Raw genomic sequence first — 23,823 nt, forward strand, 5'->3', positions numbered from 1 at the left:
ATAGCCCCCATTAGCTGTTCATCTCAGCTGCTGCAGCTTCCTCATCTCTTCCTCGTCTTTTCATTGCAAAGCAAATTAAATGATAAAATACACGATGATGTACAGCATTTATGATTTGAAATTGTATAAATTAAAACCTAAACACCAAAGACGACACCGAGGCTTGGGCCAGCTCTATTTTAGAGAATCAAGATTGTCACATTTTTGTGATGTCAAATCACGGAAGAGAGAATAGCAGTCTGGCCCAAACCCGGTACAGCACTGGACGAACAAGAAGGACATGACGCTCACAGACATGAAGAAAGAAAGAAATGGTGCCGTGCCAGGGCAGGAAACGAACCTCGAATATACCGCTCACCTTCTGGAGGCTGCGGCTGCTGCTGCTGCTCCAGGATTTTCCGACGCCGCGCCTCCAACACTGGGTTCTCATACTGGGTCTTCCTGTTTATATGACTGAGGCAGGCGGACAGATAGGGAGAGGAGAGGAGACAGGTCAAGATTGATTAGAAAATTAGAAGTAATGAGTTATGGTAAGTCAAAGCTCCATCAAATGTGCTCTTATCAACATGAGGTTTCAGCCTCAGATTCACTGAAAGAGAGAACAGATTTGAAAGACGGTCTGTAATTTAGGGTGTCTCATGTTCCTTAAAAGGCCTTTAAAGTCATTGGATAGTGTTAAATTTTAATAACTGCCACAAACTTTTTTAAATTTTTTATCTGGACCCTGAGTTTGTATTGAAGTGAATTGAAAACCTTCTACATGGGATCACATATATACTACATGAACTTACACTTACTGCGATTGCTGAATAAGACAAACAAAACAATTTATCATTTTGGTCAAAAAATGATCTTGAAAAAGCATTAACTTTCAGTGTGATCCCCGTAGACACCCTGTAATATGAAGAAACCCTGTTTTTCTTTGTGAGGTGACGTGTCCATGAGGCGATGAACTTACTCTACATAGTACACCCCATACACTGGGTCTTCTATCCTTTCCCATCCTGGAGGCAGCTCTGAAAAACAGAGCACAACATTAAACACAGAATAACAACCATTTGAACTTGGTCATTAGCAGAGCTGAGTGAGAGTGCGGCCGATTGACTCCCAACGTTTAGTGTTTTATACTGCAGTTACAGTAGATATCTTTCATATGTATTTGCAAAGTTTTAGTTGATTTCATATCTCTCTCTCAAGTAACATTTCTAAATATGGCAACAGAGGGTCAACATAAAATTTGGATGTTTTTCTCCACAGTTTTGAGTAAGATTTTGGATCTGTTGTGTTAACATTCTCTCTCTGGCATGTCATTGTGCTGCTTTTGAATTCTCATAAATTCTCTCCTCTTAAAACTTAACAACTGTGTCCATATATAGTACCTTTGTGGCCTGTAATGCTCCTTTAATAATGTCCGTTAAATTTTAAAAGTAAATGTTTCAAGGCCGAACTGGCTCCATGTCAATAATTACCTATCCACTCAACATGTCAGGCATGCGTGACTATCAGTAGGTGTTCTCATAAACTAATTTATGACCCGAATCGTCTCCTGCTGCCTACAACCACTTTGTTTAGGCCCGTTATGTCTAAAAAAAAATGTAAAAACAAAGAGGCTGCAAACTTCATACAAATCTTCATTGGAATCAGCTTCAGCACACAAGTGGAGTGTAAAAATGTAACAACTCTTCAAACTGTGAACACACTTGTTCACACTAGACACACACCAAACCACTCTGAACAGACGAGGGCTATCAAACTGACACATTCCCATTGAAATGTTGGCCTCCTCCTCACTGCATTTGATATCAGACAAAGGCATTACCTCCTTGTGTTACTGGGGGACCTCTCCAAAGTCCAGTAAACACTTTTTCCAAGAGACTGGATTTCACAGTCAATAATCACAGATCGTCTGCATCAGAGCAGCCAGCAATAATGAAAGCTTACAGCCAGACATGCGAGGCCTTGTTGGGGCTGAACTCTAGGTCCATTACAGGGCGAGAATCAGCAGCTGAGCCATTTGCCATTTGTCTGTGAAGTGACTCAGAGTACATATGTCAAGACACTTCTAATTTCCATGCTATGAACTGTGAGGACGAGGAATATCATTGGTATTTGTTTCGTCAAAGGCAAACTGAATTATCCAAAAAAGGCACCGACTTTAGATGCAGATATCAGAATTAACTATCAACATCATCCAACCAAACCACAGACTAATACATGTGAGGGATCAACACTGTGAGGCTCCATTACAGGCTGAAATTCTAGAGAAGCAGAGCAAGAAATACATAAAACAAACAAACAAATGAACATGTTTACATCAGATGGATTTATTTACCATCTGTAAACATAATTCATCTCTGTTGTGCAGGAATCTGTAGTCGCTCTGTGGAGTTCTCGGTAAACAGACACAGATTTGTATACATTTACAGCTCTCTGTGTGTATCCTTGGGGTCTAAGAAACATATTGAATCCATCGCTGACTTGTTTCTTTAGATTTTATGAAACCTGTACTGTTTACATTAGCTCGCACTCTTCTTCTCCTCCTCTTTTTCAGTCATATTGCTGTTTGAGCAGATTACCGCCAACAACTATCGATATGCGCCACCGCTCTCTGCAGGTGGCACAATCATCTATCATGTCAACCCTCTGCTTGTAGCATGCAGAGCACGAGCTGGTAGAGCAGAAAATACAAACATTATAACACTGCTATACAGCTCCGGCCATGCTCAGAAGCTCATTTAATTCCTTGCAGATATCTTTTATCCTGCGGCCCCCTGACAGAATCCAGAAGCTTGGATTTCAGACAATGTCAACAGAAGAAATCCATTTCAGAGACGGATGGTTCATAACTGTCATATAACCTCATAAAAATCATCAGGCTTCAATTTTGTTTTAATAAACTTAAAATCTAGTAGTCTTACCAAGATCGGCCTCCTGTTCTTCTGTATGTATCCCTTCTTCTCCAAGTTGAAAGCAGGATGAAACAAAGAAAACCAAATGAAGAGCAGAAGAGGGGATGGATAGCAGAGGAGAGGTGGGTTGGGGATGGAGGAATCAAGAGCAAATAAAGAATGAAGTGAAAGTCCAGAGAAAAAAGGCAAATATGGAAACACCTTAGTTTCAAAACTGACAACAACAACATCCAAAACAGACCTGAGCAATGTAGAGAAGTGCAGCATGCCACTCTATATTTCACCACATGATGGTGCAATTTAGCAATCTGTGTTCTGAAGTGTGAACTGGCATGACTTGAACAAACCTTTCACATGTATTTGGGAATTCTTTGTCAACTTCTTCAGTGATAATGGTTGTGCAAGAAAACAAAATCAACTATTTATAGTATGGCAAATGTAGAACACCCGTCACACCAAACCAACAAATCTTCTGATCAAACGCTATCAAAACTCAGCATTGATAGATTTTATAAAAATACTCGCACTCGCTTATAATTATTATTATTATTATTATTGTTGTTAAAAAAAACAACGCAAGTTTGGGCCAGAGTCTACTCCAGGTGTAACATTCTGTCCTCCACGCCTCTCCTCCACGTATGCCTCGGTCGACGGTGAATGGTTTCCGTGTCAGTGCCTGTTTGGTGATATTGTCTTTCGGCTTTCTTAGAGAGTTGCTGATCCATGACCATTTCCTTCTGCTGACAAGCAACTTTAAAGGTTCTTAGCCTGTTGGCCCATCTTGGCCCGGAGAACGGGCGTTTGATGGTTTCCAGACTCAAATTTTTTAGGATTCTTCTGAGAAATTTGTTAAAAAACACTTGGACTTTTTGGAGAATTGGAGGAAAGTACAAATCTATCAATGCAGAGGTGAAAAGTGTGCGGGAATTCACTCTGCGTCACTGGAAGTTGCTCTTTTATGCATGTTGCCTTCGGCTAATCGAAGACCTAGTTGTTGAAACATGTTGGCTCTTTTAATGGTTTAGCCACTATTTTAACATTTCCTTCCTTTTCTTATATGTGGAGTGCCTGGAAGTACAGTTTTCTTCATTTTCCAAGATTACCTGCACATTCTGGATCTACAGTGGATTACATAGAGCTACCAGACCTCTCTACCCTCTAATAAGACATGTTTATAAATATGCTACTGAGAAATGGAAGGAGGAAATACCAGTCAGCACTCAGTACACAAGAGGAGCACTAAACAACCTTCTGATTCCTTAACCACAACCCAGAAGTGTGACTGTACTCTTTTATCATAGTAATGATGTGTAGCATCTTACCATCGTCGTCACACTCTTCCAGAGGCCTGGAGGCTTTGTCTCTACACCGAGGATCCAGCCATGATGTGGTCTTTGTGTTGTGGCTGAGGGGAAACAAACAAGACAACAGAACAATTCAACACAGGCCATCAAACCGACACATAAAAGCACAGCAGGGGTGCATGAATGCATCAACAAGAACGAGAAAGTAAACCGCGTCAGCAAGTTTACAGAGGACAGCAGGCATCTGCTGCGAAGAGAAATGACAATAACAAAGCGACACAGGCGCGAGAACAACAATAAACAGGCAGACTTTTCCCTCTATTGTTAAACAAGAAAATACTGTAATTCAGTGATAGCAGAAATGAACATACAAGCTCTGAAAATGCACAGCCATGTCCTGGTGGTGTGCCTTTGTCGTGCTGCAGAGAGGACAGAGAGGTGGAGGTAGTCAGGTGATCAGGATGTGATCTCCTTTAGAGATCGGGACATGCAGGGATTAACAGGAAAGCAGTGGCACCCAGGGGGCTGGGCAGGTTGGCTGGGGAGAGGCCTAAAAACCAAATCATGGGGGAAGACAAGCCACTGGACGAACAAAAGGGATAATAGTGCAGGTAAAACACCAACTACAGTATGAGCTGCGGTGAGAAATGCTTATACAGGCAGTGCAAAGAGTGTGTGCAGCAGATCGAACTGTAATATGTTGCAGGTTGTTGATACATACTCTATGAAGTAAAGCTCTCCGCTCTCAGTGTAGGCCATCTCCCAGTTCTCAGGCAGCGGTCCCAGCGGGTCTTCTGGAGAGACCTGCGGTTCCGCGAGGGTCTGCTGCCCACTTTCTGAGGTGGAGGTGGCCGCATTGTTCAGACCGCAGGATGGAGCATTGTCACGTGCGGGGTACGGCCGGAGGATGCCGCCGCGGCTCTCGTCCTGCTCGTTAGGGTTACCTGTGCACAACAAAGGAGAGGGGAAGAGACTACGCACTAAGGATCCTGGGTCACACAACGGGCACAACACAGAACGACAAAAACACCAGAAAAGAACAAAAAGTTTATGTCACAGTGCATGCAAGAAAAGAGCAGATGCAATAAGAAGACACGCTCACTCTTTAGCACATATCATGCAGCTTTAACCACACCAAACTACTTCCCCTTCCCCCTATCTGAAGTTTGGCTCCCGCCTATTTCCAGTGTACTGAAAGGGCCCCAATAATATGCTAATTCTCTAACTCTTTTTACCCCCACCCTGTTTTACCTCTCCACCCATAAGCCTCTTTCTCCTCAAGCTAGCCATCCCAACCCCCATTCCCACTGGCTCCCCAGTTCTGGCCCAATGTTCTCCACTACTTCCGTGGGCTTTTCAGGGTTGATCAAATGCTAATTCAACACTCTGGCAGCCTGGCAGGGAGACACAGAGAGGGCATACATTCACAGCATCGAGAAAGAGAGAGAGAGGAAAAAAAACACCGTCTCTAGCACTCAATGGAATGAAGAAAAGGTGGGAAACACTGAAGCTTTGGGTTAAAAAAAAATCTCATACTCTCACCTATTTTCTTTTTAAGTATATACTACACGATTGATTCACATTCAGATGACAACTCTGCAAAGATGTGTTGCCGTGAAAAATACTATTATCACCTGAGGCAGGAATATTAACACCTGATGCTCACAGGCTGGAGGGAATTCAATGAGCAAGAACAAGAAAAAGTGAAAAATTTAGATACAAGTAAGAAATGATGTGAGGCCTGCAGCATGGAGAGAAAAAGATGCATCTCGTGAGTTTGGCCTGTAATCTACTTCCTGCTCCACTGCACCCCTCCTCACAGGCAGATGGCAGTGTTTGGAGGCTCACAGAAAAAGGAATAAGCATCACAAAGACATGATGTAACCGCCAGACACCCAGCACCATACAACAGGCGAGAGGATCCTAAACATACATACTAATCTTGGGCACACACTTCTAAACAAGCATCCACTAGAGAAGAAACAAGATAGAGAATACTAAACATGCACTGACAAAGATCTCCTGAAACTTCTACAAACACAGAGGCTGGAGAGGTGCAGCTACACCCTCACCTGTAAAACTGTTGTTCATTTCCGTGGCCTGGTCGTCATCGTCGTCGTCAGCAGGCACTACTCGGGCGTTTTGCATGTCATTGTAGGACTTGGTGCGCTTTGGGGTGGACTGCTGGGAGCCTGCATCACTGAGAATCACTGTCCCAATGATGGGCTGCCTTGGCGGCTTGGGGGTCCCATAATAGTTACCTAGGCAACAAGAAGGACATTAGCATGCTTGAGAGAGAGACACAGAAGGAGGGAGAAGGAGAGGCCGAGACAGAGAGAGAGGAACCGGGGATAAAAACAGGCAGTGGATCCATGAAACCTCCTAATCTTACGCTGAGAGAGAAGCTGTATCACAATGTGACCACGAATCGTGGAAATAAGCAGCTGGTGGGAAAGCATTCTGGTTTGGGTTTGAGGCTGCAGAGCTGTATTGTCTGGACTCTGAAAGCACACTGAGCAAAAACAAAAGACCAGCTTACATCACTCAGCTTGATTTAACAGCTTGATTTCTGACTGACACTGTTTTGTTGTTTGGTGCAAACAAATAATTTATCGAATTTCCCGGACAACAAATCATGTATCCATATATTCTTCGTAAATGTGAGGAAAAAGAGGCGACTTTGTGATGGCAGTGGCAACATTAAAGAAACGGTTCAGGATATTGGGAAATAGGCTTTTTTGCAGAGAGTTCAATAAGCAGATTGATACCTACATTTACATCTGTGAGTTCAATATGAAGCTAGAACTACAATCAGTTAGCACAGCTGACAAAAGGCTGGAAACAGCGAACCCAGCTCTGTCTAGGGTTAACAAAATGAACCTACCAGTCTCTAAATGTTATGTCTGATTCGTTTATTATAGGGATCGACCAATATTGCTTTTTCAAGCTCGATGCCAACACCGATTTTTAGTAATCAAGCAGACGGATTACTGATATTTGGAACCAATATACATTTGCAGTAAAAACTAATATTTTCGTGTCAACTCTTTCTTACTTTACTTGAATATTAAAATGTTCTGCTACTTTATACTTGCACTCTTCAATCATTTGATAACTTCAATACACGTTATTTTTTAGATTCAACCCTAACCCTCAATATATAGATGTCATAATGGCACAAAATTGTATTTCTTCACATTCTGTTGATCATTTTAGTTTATTTTGTAATGTTTTCAACTAAAATTCTTAGAAAACATATTGCTCCTTTAAGACTGGAAACCGTGGAGAACAGCCTGTATGTCTGTCCAAAACCAAACAAGATATAATATGGGGCACTATGTAGTTTTGGAGAAGAAATTCAAACTTTGAATTTTGGCTTCTGGCCATAGTTTCATATTTACATTACGGACATGAAAGTGGTATTGATCTCCTCGTCTAACCTCCAACAAGAAAGCAAATAACAGTATTTTCCAAAACGCTGAACGCTTTGAATTGAAAGCCATTGGTGTTGTTGTATGTCACCTCCCATCATTTCCTGTCAAATCTCTGCTTTTTACTATTAAATATAAAAGCCAAAGCTTTCTCAAAAATGAAGGAGATGAAGGTATATATGATAAATACGCTTCTATAGTCACGCTGTATATCCATAAAGCTCCAGTGATATTTATGAATCAATAATCCTGTCTTCCTCCGGTTGTCTGGATGGCCACAGACTCCTGTGGACAGGTATTTGACATTGTCTGCGTGAAAGGGAGAAACGTGCCAACACACAGCAGAGCCGGTGCCAAGCAGATTAATGTCGTAACATTCTCTCCCGGCCGCATGCACACAAACACACACACACACACACACACACACACACACACACGAATTAGACTTAGCCCCTGCGTAACACACACACACAAGCTTGCAAACAAACACACAATGCACAAACACACATCCACCCACACGTGTTTACACACACAGGTTTGTGTCAGCATGAGACTTAGCGCTGCACAACACTGTCCTAATCAGAGTGAGAGGGGCAGATGTGGAGTGACCTGCTGTCTCCTGGATGCACAGTCTAATCGGAATCAACTGAGTGCACGGTCTTACAGCATCGTAGCAAAAATAAATGTTGATCGCTGTCACGCTCATTGTATCTGTGCAGAATCGGGACACCTGCGCTGTCATGAGTGTCACTTGTGATCATCTTCATAATCATCACCCTCACCTTCATATGTTCCTATTTCCAGTAGTGTGCCGCTCTCCTCAAGTTCTAGGAAGTCCTCCACAGACAGGAAATTGTAATCCACCCCTGGGACCTCACCGTCTCGAGGGGGGCGGGTTGTACCTAAGGACAGAACAGCAGAGAAAGTTTAGCTGGCAGCCAATAACTTGTTAAAATTCAAGCCACGTGCTTACAGTGTGAAGGTGAAATCATATTTTTCCTCCAGGCGGAACAACATGTTTAATATGCCTCTCTCACACACCGGAAGCCTTTCATTAGTGTTAAAATGCAGTCAACATCCAAACATTGATTCAGCCTTTTTGAGATGATGACCAGCCGTGTCGAAGGGTTTCCAAAGCAGAGAGTTCTGAAAATCAAGAGGGTGTGATTGTAATTCAGCGCAGTGATTGGAGGCGAAGTGTCTGGTGAGTGGCTGTGAATATTATGTCAGGAAATTAAATCTCGAGCTACATCTCTGCCTCATGGGAAACGGCCGCCTGCTAAGTCAGAAGATAAAATAGAGGTCACCTTAAGAAACAGACCTGATACTGTTATCAATCCATCAAATTTCTTCATGGTGACTCTTGAATTGTAAAATGCAAGGACATAATAGTATTATAGTCGTTTCACTTGGAGCTGTTATTGATTGTTAAGGCTGCATTGTGCCTGTTACGACCGCAATGCTGAACAGCTACACTTACTGCATTCTTAGGTGTTGTTAGGTTTAAGAGCAGTACAATAAAAGCCTTTCTTTCTGAGACAATATAAACCAGGACTGATTCTTTTGTGTCACGGCGCCAGAGAAAACATGAGACAGTTGAACTCTCAATTAACTCTTTGGTTTCAAATTCTGTTCAAATGTTAAACAACTTTAAAATATTTCTTTGCTGCCCTGAGCCTGATCTCCTGCTGAAAGTTAATGATTACTAGTCTGATATGTGTCTTCCCTGTGGTGGGAAGACTTTGTAGTAGGAATGTGACACCTAACAATAGACAGGAGCTATTGTGTCTCTGTCTTTAGAAGTAGGAGATGAGATGACAGGCCGGATGGTTAACAGTTGTTCTAAACCATCTGTGATCAGGAGTAGATATATAGATATACATATATGGGTACAATGTCCTCTCATACCAATCTCACTATGACACAATGCCTCTTCTTGGGTCTCAAAGATGGTAAACAGCTAGCTGCTCTGCTAGGCTGTATGAAATAGCAACCCCCACGATGATAAATGAAGCCAACACGGTAGTGCCAAAAACTGCAGTTCCTCCAATGGCCACTTGATTCTGGCTCCAAAAGCAAGTAAATCCCCATTGATCCTCATACTAAAATGCACAACCTTAAGGCAGAAATAAACATGTTTACAGCCTGGTACATAAAACTGTTTTGGTCTCTAATGCTCATTTCCCCGCTCATGACATCTGTATGGGGAGTGAATTTTTATATGACTCACTTGTTTAAGGCTTAAAGTTATGCATAATTCAGGGCATGGGCGCTTTGAGTGACAAATAGCTTTTAGCTGTTTTGCTTGCTGTCGGCTCCTCTCAGCTCCATACACTCCACCTCTTTGACCATTTTTTGGATTAGCCAAGAGTTAACTGGAGGCGCTGCCAAAATGGCAATGGCCGGGAGCCACCACACTGAGCTTCAAAATGGCTTCTCAGAAACCTATGGGTGAGATCGCTGAGACTACGTCCATGTTATATGCAATCTGTGTGCCGAACTTATACACATCCTTATCTTAGGCCTTATTCAGGCAGAATCAGATGTTGCAGCAAATAGCCACAGGGTTGTGCGGCGGTGTGTCCGATGTGAACTTTAACCCCTCCCAGACAGAAGATGGCGGTAATGCACATAAAAGCAGTTTTCCAAGCGCCATTAAACAACAAAGGAGAAGCTGCTATATTGCTCTGCTATTAGCATGCTGGTCCTATGAGTGACTATATGTCCACATTAACAGATTAATGAAAACACATGCAAAAAAAAAAAAACAGGATGCAAATTCGTGAATACAACAACATCACATCACACATTAGTGTAACATCACATGAAAGAAATGTCAGTTGTGTTCCCCCTGGTGCTAACATTTAGCCACGCTACGAGTACGCCGTGAATGACCCGTCGTACTCTGCCTGTGAGCCGTGGGTCACGTGCTCTCCATAGCAGGTTTAGCATTCTGGTCCTACAGTGGTGGTCCGCATCCACCGGTTAAAAACTGGTGCACAAGGCCAAATTGCGTGACAAGTGCAAGTAAACATTACGTTACACTCCATTGTGTTTTTGTTTAGTCATGCTGCTAGCATTTGCTATCCATGATGATTATATTACAGTCTGAATGCCAGCTTATATGCACGGCCACTGCAACGTGACGTTTGGTTCCGATCCTATTCCAACATTTCGCTGCAGCCTGCTGCGTCTTTTTCCGGTCCTCACCGCCGCAACCTAAACACACTACCCTCAGTCAAATGAATGGCAGGACTGGTGTTGTTACTGCAGTGCCTAATTCTGTCTAAATAAGGTGTAGTGCAAATTTAAATTTTGACTTGAAGCCACAAGCTGATCAGTCAAAGTATCATCAAAGTGCTCCTGAAAGGACGTAAACATCTGCAACAGATTTCATTTTTCAGCACAACCTTATGTGCCAGTCCATCAAGAAATTGTGAAAACTTTGACTTTCTGGTGGCACTGCAGGAAAAGTCGGGGGAGCAACAAAGTAGTTATGATTCGGTAAACTGTAATTTATGAATAATTATGTCAACCAAAGTGATGGACCCAGCAATGGCACACACACATTAGGATCCATGCTTTAAAAAAATCATCATTTTTGGAAGCAGATAGCCACTACAACCACTTAAACATCATCACCGTCTTCTGTTCCAAACGAGTGAGAAAGCTCATGTTTGACACAAGACTCCTGGCTTGTTGAAGTGTTTACCCGAGCCTCTCCGAATATGCAAGCTCACACTCCATCCCTCAGGGTACATCCAGCCCACAAACACCTGATAATAAGCACGTCTTCACGGTGCACTGCCGAGTCCAACACCTCCACTGCACCGCAAAGGCAACACTGATTCTCTTTATCGCTTTTTCTTCCTGCCATTTTGGAAATGACCCTCAAGATAAATGGATAAGGAGGAGGCGATTTAATTGACAGGACATGGTGCAACAAAACAAATCCCTCACATGAAGGAAAGAAATGATACATCATCTAACTGAGCGCTTACAGCAGCAGCAGCACACCAGCAAAGTGCTGCTTTGTATTCACCTCAGCGGATCGGGATGAGATGAAAGTGAATTTGTCTGGGAGTTTGAGTCATAGGACTGGGTGGTCCCATGGTGGGAGATGTTTCTGAGGCTCGGTGCGCTCTAATGACGCTGTCTGTTGAGCAGGGAATGGAGCTGTTATTCCAGGCTATTCCCCACAGTGGACGACTCTGATAGGAAGACTAATTCTGGTATGCCTATATTACAGAATATTGAAGGCTGAACCCTGCCTCATTACAACAAAGCTTTCAACTTCTGTTAAGTGTTACGTCATTATCTCTTTGGCATTAAACAAGTTTATTTATCAGAGAGCTACTTTGCAACCGCTTGACAATTAAACTTCCTCCTGAAGCCTGACAGTCTGCGCTTCTGGGTTATGCAACTTGATTTTCTGTTTGTACTCAGTGAAATCCTGCATAATTTAAATGAAATATTTTCAGAACAGTAGGTCACACTGTGACGTACTTCATGACGCCACAGCCGTGGATGTCAAGATGCTGAGTTTTTTCCAGGGTGTCCTGACGGAGGGGGAACCACTAACAGGGTCCCACTTTCTTTTACTGGAGAGTGACTCATTGCAGTGAACTCCAGTCACGATACACCAACATAATGTTTCTCAAATCAAAAAGTGTTATATACTAATGATAAAAAAAACCATTTATTATTGAAGTAAATGATGAATAATTGCTAAGGATCTACACTAATATTGTAACACCACAAGCTGGCAGGCAGAAAAATTCTTCTGTTAACCCCGTAGTGTTTTAAACCTTATCCAGTACAAGAGCAGCATCTCATCCTTCTGAAGATGGAAAAACAAAACAGAACAGGAATTCAACCTTCTAACAGTCAGTGAGTGTCTGTCAGTAGTTTAACGCTGGACAAGTTCAACAAAAGTAAAACTGTTAGCCATGTTGATATCCCAAATTTTATATCACATAATCGGTTATTTTATTTGTATTTTATGTTGATTAGCAGTATGATTTGTATGAATAAATGAAGGAATAAGAGGCTGATATGTTGCTGTGCGTCTTTACTGCTCCCTTTGCAGCAACAAATATGACACTTAAACAAACAAACAACAAATAACATTGAATAGCTAGAACTTTAGTACAAAGAATGGCTTGCAAACATAACAGAATAGCCTAAAATATTGGGCGCAGCAAGTCTGTCACTAGTTCCCTTCCTTATAAACTCAGGAGGCCCGGCCAGGTGAGAAATAACTTAATTTAAAAATTAAAATACAGCAGTTCCTCTCAGGTGAAGAATCACACAGCTGTTCGATATTTGATACTGTGAAAAATATTTCCATATGACAGCAAATATTGCGATGTTCGATAATATCTAATCTCAATCTCAAGCCTAAACAGAAGTAACATAAAGTAAAGTCTATTATTAAACAGCACATATATGCCCTTACATTAAAGAGACGACAACTGTGGGTCCAACAAAATGCCTTGAGAATAAGATCATTACACTGTTAAAAAAAAAAAAAAAAGACCACTTCTGATGGGCATTTTTCACTGTTTTCTGATATCTTATTAATCCAGTGAGAAAAATAAATGGAAGATTAATCAATAATGAAATTCTTGAGAGTTGCAGGCCGAAAAATTTGTGGATAAATTAACTGATAAGGGTAGAACGTGACTGTGAAAAGGCACTTTACTACGCACATGTGAGATACGACACCATGTCGCCGGTGTGACCAAACCTGGACATCATTCTAAATTGACAGTATTTTCTCCTTTCCTCTTTTATCATTGTAAACTTTGGGAGTTATACTATTGGTTGGCCAAAACAAGACTTGTGCTGATGTCACCTCAGTCATTTTATAATAATCATATCATATAATCAGCAAATTACACATAAATTCTTCTATATCAAAGAGATGACAAACACACATCTAATAAAACGTTTTTCAAATTTAACTTGATGATAAAATTGATTTATTTCTTCAGATGTTAAAGAAGTAATGACGTCTTTTGAGAAAAGACTGACTCAATTACTAAACTAGGGACATTATATTATGTTTGGGAGATAATTCCCTTTTGAATACCCGGCAGCTAGTCTTCAGTTGGACTCACAAGAGAGAGAGTCTGAATGCTCTCAGTGTGCGACAGCGAGGTCAGGCTCTTCTCCTTACTATCACTGTGGAGAGTCTCTATTTTCTCTGGCCAGAGAAACAATGACTGGGCCATGTTCAGTCCTGACCCTGGCTCTGATGAACTTCCACTGACTCTCATCAATGGGCTCCATTCTTTCAGTGCCAGTGTGTGCATGTGAGAGGAAAAATGAAACGCAACCACATTTGGAAACATCTTCAGTATTTAAAATACCACCAAAGGCAGCGGAGAGTCATCTTTGTTCTGGGACAAGTCGGGTGCTTATTCATCCAGAGGCAGTATGAAAAATGTATTGCATTCATTTTTATTTTAAACTGTGTTGTACAACCAGTATAAAGCTTTCATAAAGGCTGCAGAAGGTAGGCACAGTAACACCTAAATAAATGCAATTCAATACAGCAACATCACAAACCACCAAAAAATAACAAAAAGCTAAAGCAATATCTCTGTCACTGCTAAAAAAAAACTAAACACAAGTATTTATTTGGCTTCTGCTTCCTATATTTCTTCTTCTGTGGTTTTCCCAGGTGAAAATATTAAATGCTTCATAAAGCTTACATCTTACCCTTTTAAAAACAACCGTAATAATTAATCACAACTGAAAGATCTTTTGACTGACTGAGCATTAGCGGGAAACTAAATGTGATGGTTCTTTGAACTGTGGGCGAAATGAAGATCTCTGTGTTCTGCTGTCGACTTTGTTTTGCTTTTAGAGGATCAAATATGACAGGCCCGGGCCGACTTCTACAGGCATCAAACATGCTCTTGAAAAGCCACTTCTGCACACTGCATTTCAAGTTTAATGGCGTCAGTGTGATTATTCACTAAAGGAGAGGAACCGTATCTCTCTCAACTGATGGCATTATAATTCAGCACCGACACTGGCTTAAATGTACCTCACTGAGAAAAATCCCGCACACTCTTTAAAGCTGATGACTTGAGTGGCTCAGGACTTTAAGACAGAAATTGCACGCTCACCTCGGGTGTTTAGCACCCAGAGCAATTTCAATTTCTTGTAAGAGACAGAAAAGTGGTTCATGTACCAATCTCGCACGTACAATTCATAAATAACACAACAAACAATACACAGAGAGTGGTGTTATATAACTGCGATAGGCTCAGACTGTCTTTATGACAGCTTGTAACAGATAGAGAGGCTTCATGCACATTTAAAAGAAGGGGAGGCTGAAGTCTATACAGGAGCGCCTGCATCAGTAAGACAAACATACCGATCTTACCCAGCCTGGACGCACAGCTGAGAATGTCATGTCATAACCGTGTTTGGTCAGAAATGATGAGGAGTCTTACTGTCAGAATATTTGTTGTATTTAACTCTGTTTAGCAGTCATGTTATTCACTAACAGTAACACTTTTTGACCATGGGTTTACAGGGTTAAAGGTCCAGTGTATAGGCTTTAGGGGGCTCTTTTTGCAGAAATGGAACACAATTTTATATAATTATGAATAATAATTATAACATAATTGTTTTCATTAGTGTATAATCACTTGAAAGAACCTTTTTTTCACCTCAGATTGAGCATTTCATAGCCACATGTTGCACGCCATGTTTCTACAGAAGCCCAGAATGGACACCAAACACCGGCTCTAGAAAGGGCTTTACACATTTTTCATGAGTCGAGGTCGGGGTGTTCAGTTGGTTACAATTTGCATCCAGAAAACTGGATGCCACTAAATCCTGCACACTAGACCGTCAGTAGAACATGCTAATACTCTTATTTATTACATAACAACAATGAATACTGATTTTGTTTTTAGTTTTTTGTAGAGGTTAAAGAAACTTTTGGATGGAGCCAAGCTAACTGTTTACCCCTGTTTCTAGTCTTTGTGCTAAATTTATAATAAATATTATCATATTTAACGCACAGTCATGAGAGAGGTTATGATCTTCTCATCTAACTCTCAACGAGAAAGCAAACATCTCCCAGAATGTCAAACTATTCTTTCATCAGGCCTCTGTTTAGCATCAGTCAGTTCTGTTAATTTCTAATAATCTTACAGTTCTACTAATGATGCCTGTGAATGTTAGCGACACATTTTACATCCTGCTGACCTATTCTTTAAGGATGGGAGCTTGAAACTGTTTGTACCTCAATAACTAATTCATGTGAAATGGTAATTGTGATGCAGAAGCTGCAGTATTTGATAGAGGTAAATTATGTGACAAAACAGCATTATAATGAAGTGCTGCAGAGATCCATGTTTGTTTGGTACAGACCCAAACAAATGTCACATCATCATGTTTTTAATCAGGGAAAAATAAAAATTGTGCAAGAAATTATGCAAGAATGATATTTCCGAGGAATCTTGAATCATATTGCAAATATCAATACCAGCAGTCGGTGTACAGAATTATGCAAGAATGATATTTCCGAGGAATCTTGAATCATATCACAAATATCAATACCAGCAGTCGGTGTACAGATTTATCCTTTCAGTACCACTTAACAAGTGGGGATAATAAACACAACAACAGTGACGGTTGACAGGCAGAACCACACAGGAAATTCAATTTTTCATCAGTTGTATTCTAGCAAATAACATAACACCCGTGCAGCTTTGTCAACTGTGAGAATGTCACATTATCACAATGAATGACTTCTTCAAAAATGTTCTGGCTTTTGGAAATAGTAGAATAGTTTACACACAGTGTGCTGATCCAAAGGTGTGGAGGTTCTGAATTACACACCTCCGGAGTGGCAGCTGTGTGAATTGTGCACGAACAAGAACCTGCAAACACTGAGAGTCTACAGCCATACTTACGGCTCTGTGAGGCTAAATGCTAATATGCTGATTGTTTACCATTTCAGTCATCTTACTTAAGCGTGTTAGCACGCTAACACTTACTAATTCAATTGATCCTGAGGAGAAAAATCAATGTCTGCTACATTTTTCATGGCAATCCATCCAATAGTTGTTGAGACATCTCACTTCAAACCACAAACATCCACCTCACTTTGGTGCTTGAGGTAAAATGAGAGGATCAGTGCCATCATTACGATTATTCCTGTGAAATACAAACAGCTATTTGATGGATAGCCATAATGTTTGGCGCAGACATTCATGGTCCCCAGTCTGTACCCAACACTACAATCCCAAGCACCATAGCAGCCGGATACACTATCACGACTAAAAAATATGAAATACCACATAGAGATAAAAACACTGGGCTACTGCAATTTAATTGGATGATTTTACCCAGAAAGTAGATTTTAGACGCCTTGGAGATCGATCAAGATCTAGAATAATCAGATCATCCATCCCGAATGTAATCTCTGGCTGTGTTAGGTTGTTGCAGGAAATGCTGCAAACCACTCAGCTGGACTGGATCCATAATATGGTTTTGAAAAGAAAAGAATAAATCACCTGTGTTATACCCACAGCTCCTCTTTGTTACCCATCACTTTTTATTGTGTAATGAATAAATATAATTCTCACTGTCCGCTCGGCTTAGCTTAAGAGCATCTTGTGTCCCTCCCACCATTTCTCTTGATGTCTTCTTTGCATCTCCTCCTTTTCCCTGAACACTCTGTGCCTCACCATTACATCCTCCTCCTCTTTCTTCATCTTCATTCTTCACTACACGGAAGTTTAACTTCTCTATTTCTGTCTTTCTGCTTTTGAAAATATTCATAGGCTTTAGTGGGCGGACGCAGCAGTAGTTCTTTGTAAGTGTGATGAAGTGTCCACCACAGCGCGGATGTTATCCTGCTAAACACACAACATCCAATCAGTATCCATCTCTCTCTTAACAACAACGTCAATCAGCAGCTCCAGTCCGTCCCCATGGGGATGAAGAAGGGAGGAACGTACAGGGCTGTTGTGAATGGGAGCATCTGCCAAATGGTGGAACGGCAGAAAGGAGGAAGATGGAGAGAGCGGAGGAGGACGAGGGTGGCGCACACATGACACGCCACGGTAAAAAAAAACAATCACCTAATGGGCGCGTGAGATCCCTCGTACAACAAACACCTCGCCACTTCTCCCTCATTCTCACCTCTCGCTGTCTGACAAACAACCGCCACACTGCCGAGAAGCCAAACACAAACACACACAGCACCTCTGGCTCGTTGTGCGGCACACTCTCCTCACCGGTTCTCCTCACATCTCCACTTTCATCTTGTCTGGGCATCGTGTTATTGAGTGCTCCCTTTCGCACAAGGATGAAGCTGTGTGTGTGTGCGTGTGAGAGAGAAGTATTGATCTAAGCACTGCTAAAAGGATAAAGGAGTCCGAGCAAGCCTGTCCAAGCTTCTGTCACGTCATCAACATTGTCTCCATGTCTCTTTCGCTGCACTGGTCACGCTCTCTCTGTTCAACGCAAAACACATCAGTGCCGTAACCAAAACTCAATTAACTGATTAATTGATTGGCACAAAATTAATTAATAACCAAGCAAAAATGCCAAACATTCACAGGTTTCTGCTTTCTAAAATAAATTGGTTTTTGGTTTTCTGCTTTTATCTGTTTTAAAGCTAGGTAGCAGGTAGTAATTATTCTTATTGTTGCTTAACCTATTAATCATTTTGTCTAGTAATCAATTCATTGAGTCTACAAAGCATCAGAACAATGGCTGTCACAGTTTTTCCACAAGCCTAAGACGACTTTTCAAATTGCTTTGTTGTCTAAAACCCAGAGATATTTTATTTATAATTATATAACAAAGAGAAAAGCAACAAATCATCACATCTGACAAGCTGAAGCCATTGAACTTTTGGCATTTTTTTGCCGATAATGACTTAGATGATCACTCGGTACTCAAAAGTGTCAATCAACTAAACGATTTAATGACTAATTGTTGTAGCTGTTAACTGTTGTGCATCATTAAAGGTGCAACGTGTAAAGGTGTGTGTTTAATTAACAAAAAAAATCAACAGCGTGTGAAGTTACGACATCTGTGTATTGTGTTGCAGAGATAGCTCGAGTTAGAGTTACCATGCTAACCAGCTAGCCCCAGGCCTATCCTAGTCCAAACCTTTCTATGCTAGTGGTGTAAAAACCACCGCCCCCCTGCTCCCCTTGCTCCCAGTCTGGGCCACTAGCTGCACAGATAACAGCAGCAGTTAGCGGTTACTCTGGTGATATGCTGCCCCCTATTTGTTTTGAGTATGAATTCGACAGGTGGCCAATTCTTACATATTGCACCTTTAACTGAATATCCTTGGGCTTTGGACTGTTGGTGAAGCAATTTGAAGACATTAATTTTGTTTCTGATGAATTCCAACATGCACTTTTCAAAGTAGTTGCAATAGTAGCTGCAACACTACAGCATGCAGGACCTAAAAACAAACCATTGCCGTAACCCTACTTTTGTCTACAGTCTGTATGGAATAATGGAATAAAATGTACAGTAAACACACACATGGATGCAGGTGCGAGCATCCATGCTGACAGAACCAGAATCAGAGAGTGAGATCGAGACACAGATAGAGCTGAGCAGCACATGTGTGTAAACACACATATAGTGTATTTAGAGTGTGGACTATAAATAGCTGGTTGTGGAAGCCAGTTTCTGTCCTCACTGGCAGTTCATAAAAAGCTCTGGAGCAGGGGACATGTGTCTCTGAAGTGGCCTGTTTGAGTGCCTGCTATGACCCACATCCCGGCTCCTAATACTGGGCCACTCACTCAACTGCTACCGAACACGCATCATAAACTGCAGGGGCATCCGAGCTGTCCTAAGTCATTAATTACAGACCTAGGAGTTGGAAACCTTGGAGAAATGTTATCAACTTACAGTAGGCACGTATTTGAATCATGATGGACACTGAAATCATATGAACGGGATATCATTTTCAGCTCAGTTTTTATTTTCCAGCTGTCACGGCAAAAGGTGAATATCATTCCACACATAAATGTCTCGGAGGATACAAAGATTGTGTACGAGAAGAAGATTAACCTCACCCGAAGAGACCAGTTGAAGTGAAGTGCCAGAGAAACTACAAAACCTACATATCAGACTGAGATGGCCTTCATCTGTGAGCAACAGTTACGTTAATGGAGGAGCTAGCCTTACTAGCGACTGGCCTGCTTCAGATGTAGCAATCACAGCAACGTCTCATACCAAAAACTGACTGCAAAAAATCATTGAGTTTTAGTTTTCGTCTTGAAATGATTCAGAAAACTGAAAAGAGAAAACTAGATGAGGCTTGATTATGTCACATTGAAGTAAAACTTCACTTCCACCTGCACCCAAACATGTACAGTCAATAGAAATCTACTTAGAGGAGTTTGCAAGTCCTGGTGGAAGAACATTTAAAGGGCATTTTATCTGGCTTCAGAGAAAAGCAGATTCCAAGGCCATCTGGCTACTGAATCTTTTACAATGCACAGGGCTCAACTTTCACTGTTTTGCAGCCAGAGATTTATATTTTCCTTCTTCTGCTGCTCCACATCATTTGGCATTTTATCTTCAAAACTACTGAGTGAAAATAGATTGACTGAAATGCTACTATACTGAGTGTTTGCAGCAAAGTCAAGGAAAAACAGAGAGATTGGGTTTATGTTTATTGAAAATGCCAAGCACTGTTTTTTACTGTACACTGTATAAAACATTTTTTTATTTTATTTTCATTTTCATTTTTGTTGCACTGTAGCCCTTTGTGGTGGGCTGATGCAAGCTGTGTGAGTTTCCACTCAGAGGGAAGCTGTTATCTGTGGAGGCTGACTAAATATTTCATTCATGTAGCTGAGTGAATGTTTGTATCGTCTAAAAGTGGCCCAAGCCCGCCAGGGATGTCCACACGTAACATGTACTGCACGTGCATAGAAGGCTAAAGGATTAAAAATGTGATCTGGTGCTAAATCGTAAATTTTTGAGCTGAAAATGGAAAGATGGGTGTTAAAGGTTTTGAGTGCATCTGAAATTACATTTCATACAGCACGGCTTTAATTGAAAAGACATTTCAAATGTACAGTGTTGTTTTTAGCAATGCTAGCAGTGGGACCAGATTGACAAATATCAGCTGTTGGATGAAATGTTTTGAGCCACAATGAGGTTCACATTTGTGGTTTATAGTGAAAGGTCTTAACTGCTAGTCGACCATGGTAAACATGTCTGCACGGCTGTAAACACCCAATCCTAGTACACCACTTGCCAAAACCACTTAGCCCTAACCCTCCGTTTTGCATGCTCATTCAAATGGAGGTTTTTCAGAGGCACACTTCAAACCGAACATTGTGGGAACTCTCTGTCGTTTCAATGTATTATGGTCCTTTTCTTTATAACAAGCATAAAACAAAAGCTACTAGTTTGCAGATTTCTCGGTAGCTAAGCTAGCTAATGTTACATTGTCATTATTATTGTGCATGACATTCCCACATTTTGATGTATTTTAATGTTGCATCCCCTCCTTTGACGGCATATGACACCCAAAATTTAACTAAAGTCCAGCACCTAAGTTGCTGCATTTGGAACCGCTCTTCTTATATCAGTGTGGACTGGCAGGGTAGGAGTATGGGCTGCTAATGTTAGCCTATAAAGCACCACTAGTGGCCAGGTAATGTAGCAGTGCGATGGCTTGATTGTTGGTGTGAAGCTGTGAGCAAAAAGCGAGCATCCATGCTTTTCTATCTTCATCATTGCCAAAGTCAAGCAAGAGAAATCACCACAACTGAAGACCCCGTGTTGGAAATGTCCCGTTGCATCTTCAACAACAACTGATGACGTATGAGGGTCTTGAAGGGTCTCAAATTCACAGGGGGAGATTTCAACCACTAAGGTTGTAAATCTGGTCTGACAGGCACCGGAAAACGAGGGGTAGGGGTAGAGCCTTAGTTGTATTTACAGTATATATGTTTTTATTACATTAAACACAATTGGTATTGATTATTGGGTTTAAAAAAGCGTCTATTGTTTACTCACTTCATAATTACATTGGGTCTTTTGTCAGATGTGTACCTTGTTGGCTGGTGAAGTAAAAACACACTCCTGCACAGACCTTAACCTGAACTTTATTTCTATCGTTAACACTCACCTGATGTCTGAAGTCTGTGTTTCACACTATTGTTTCACCTGATACATTTTCTTGAGAGAGCTGGATTGCTATTGTGTACAATTTGAAGCATGCTTGAGGTTGCACGAGGTTGAAAATAAAGATTATGTCATGCAGACGCTGCCAAGCGGAAATGAACTGTTGTTTGAAGTGTATGTTTTCTCCTCTGTGTTTTAACTTTTATGAAATTTGCTCTGACTCATTTTTTGTTTTGTTTAAACAAACAAAGTTGTAGGATGTCGGGCTAAGGCTGATATCTATCTCCACATCCTCCGCAGACTCTCTCTTGATGTCCTGTTGTGACCCCTGGTTCATTTTGGTTCACTGCTCACCTGGGGCAAAGAACCTGAATACCTCCCCGTCCACACCCATATGACCTCACGCTTCACTGTTCAGATCTTTACTGCTCCGCCACTCGCCGTCAGAGGCACAAACTGCTCATGATTATGTCCAAAATAAAGACAGCGAAAGAAAAAAACAGAAAACCATCCACCGATACAAACACACCACCATAACCACAACCAGACACACAGATCCAGGTGAAAAAACGTCTCTCTCGTGTATTAACAATAGGCGGTGGGGGCTGACAGCACTCTGGTGACATCTGATAGCCTCAATCGCCTTCCTGCTGTTGATGGTCTGGGGAGCTTCCACTCATTGTCTGACGTACACACACACACTCGTAGACACACACAGGGACACAGCCAAACATCTGCTGTTTTAACCCCTGCTGCTTGTGAGTGTAAGCGTGGCTGGGGGGGGGGGGAGAAGACCAAGCAACTGACCTGAGAGTGAGTTTAGACTGATGGTGGGGCTGAAACTGTGCAGGACAAAAGATGTTTTTTATCTAAATTAATTACAGAGAAATACAGCCTCTCTAACTAATACAAAAAGTGGATGGATTATATCTTAAACTAAGGTGAAAATGTCACATCAAACTTCTCAAAACACAACACAAGAAGCCATAGCGACAGCATAAATTGGAGCGTGTTTCCAGGATAAACACGCGCTCGGTGTTGATGGGAGAGTGTGTGTTATGAAAACAGAGGCTGAGAGGTGACGTGAGAAGAAATTACGAGCATATCTCAGAGCAGACCGAGCAAGGGGAGGGGCAGAGAAAGCCAACAGTCACAAAGGGAGTTAGCAGGGAACTCTCTTGGGCCTGTAAGCCAATTACTGGAGCAGCATTGATTGAGGCAGCACTTTAAGGCCTCATCTACACAAGTAGTCCCTTAATACACTGGTCAGATGATGGGAGCGTCTCACCACAAACTATGGATACATGTCCATTTGCATCCATTATGGTGTCAGCTGGACAAATCTCTTTAGAGATGCTAATAGGACTAAATGCAGAATATTACAAAACATCTGGTCTTGAACTTATTCTAATTAAAAGATGCGTCCCTCCATCGTCATGCTCCTGACGTGGACAGGTACTGGACCTGTTTCCTCAGTCCTGAACAGTTGACCCAGAGACCAAGGTGAGTATTACGTCCTGAGTGCCGTGGCTGTGTTCAATCAGCACTTCCATCCCCCATTAAAGGGATTGCTGGCCCATAATGATTTATGAAGGGGAACGGAGAGAGAATCAATGTAGCGGAGGCCCTCAGATTAATGATTAAGCAAATAGCAGGCCCACTCCAGATCCTATCAGGGGCCGAGGTGCTGCTAAGAGCACGCCATGCTGTAGTAAGTTCAATTAACTACTATGAGGTTGAGGAAGCTTCAGCAAAGAGCTTTAGTGCCTCCTCTTGCCTCCCACAATGAAACACATTCAGACGGCCTTCAAAGCTCAGGACTAAACAGCTCCTGGAATATTTTCTGTCAGGTTTATCTGCTGCGTCACAAAAAAGGGTCACATTTATGTACTTCAAAATGTAGTGAAATGTACTGTAAGATGGTACTCGGTTTTACTTATTCTGTGATCAGACAGGTCCTGATTTAATTCAACATTTTGCGATCTTAACACTAGAGCCTGACCAATACTGGATTTTTGGGGCCGATGC

The 23,823-nt window shown here is 41.6% G+C and overlaps 1 protein-coding gene across 7 annotated transcripts in view; it reads right to left on the reverse strand.

Moving 5' to 3' along the window:
• LOC140999944 (membrane-associated guanylate kinase, WW and PDZ domain-containing protein 1-like) overlaps positions 1–23,823 on the reverse strand; it is a 107,075-nt gene that overhangs the window by 33,745 nt on the left and 49,507 nt on the right. For 4 of the 7 annotated variants that reach the window (XM_073470527.1, XM_073470525.1, XM_073470530.1 and 1 more), the window contains exons 3-10: positions 8,427–8,546; positions 6,286–6,474; positions 4,935–5,157; positions 4,585–4,632; positions 4,232–4,314; positions 2,919–2,957; positions 959–1,016; positions 341–453 (exon numbers count right to left, since the gene is read on the reverse strand). In XM_073470527.1, the coding sequence (XP_073326628.1) occupies positions 341–453; positions 959–1,016; positions 2,919–2,957; positions 4,232–4,314; positions 4,585–4,632; positions 4,935–5,157; positions 6,286–6,474; positions 8,427–8,546 (873 nt within the window). The remainder of the gene's footprint in view (positions 1–340; positions 454–958; positions 1,017–2,918; positions 2,958–4,231; positions 4,315–4,584; positions 4,633–4,934; positions 5,158–6,285; positions 6,475–8,426; positions 8,547–23,823) is intronic. The other 3 variants (XM_073470526.1, XM_073470532.1, XM_073470528.1) reach the window with 3 other exon arrangements.

This window comes from Pagrus major, chromosome 7 (assembly GCF_040436345.1).
Source record: "Pagrus major chromosome 7, Pma_NU_1.0".
Lineage (NCBI taxonomy): Eukaryota > Metazoa > Chordata > Actinopteri > Spariformes > Sparidae > Pagrus > Pagrus major.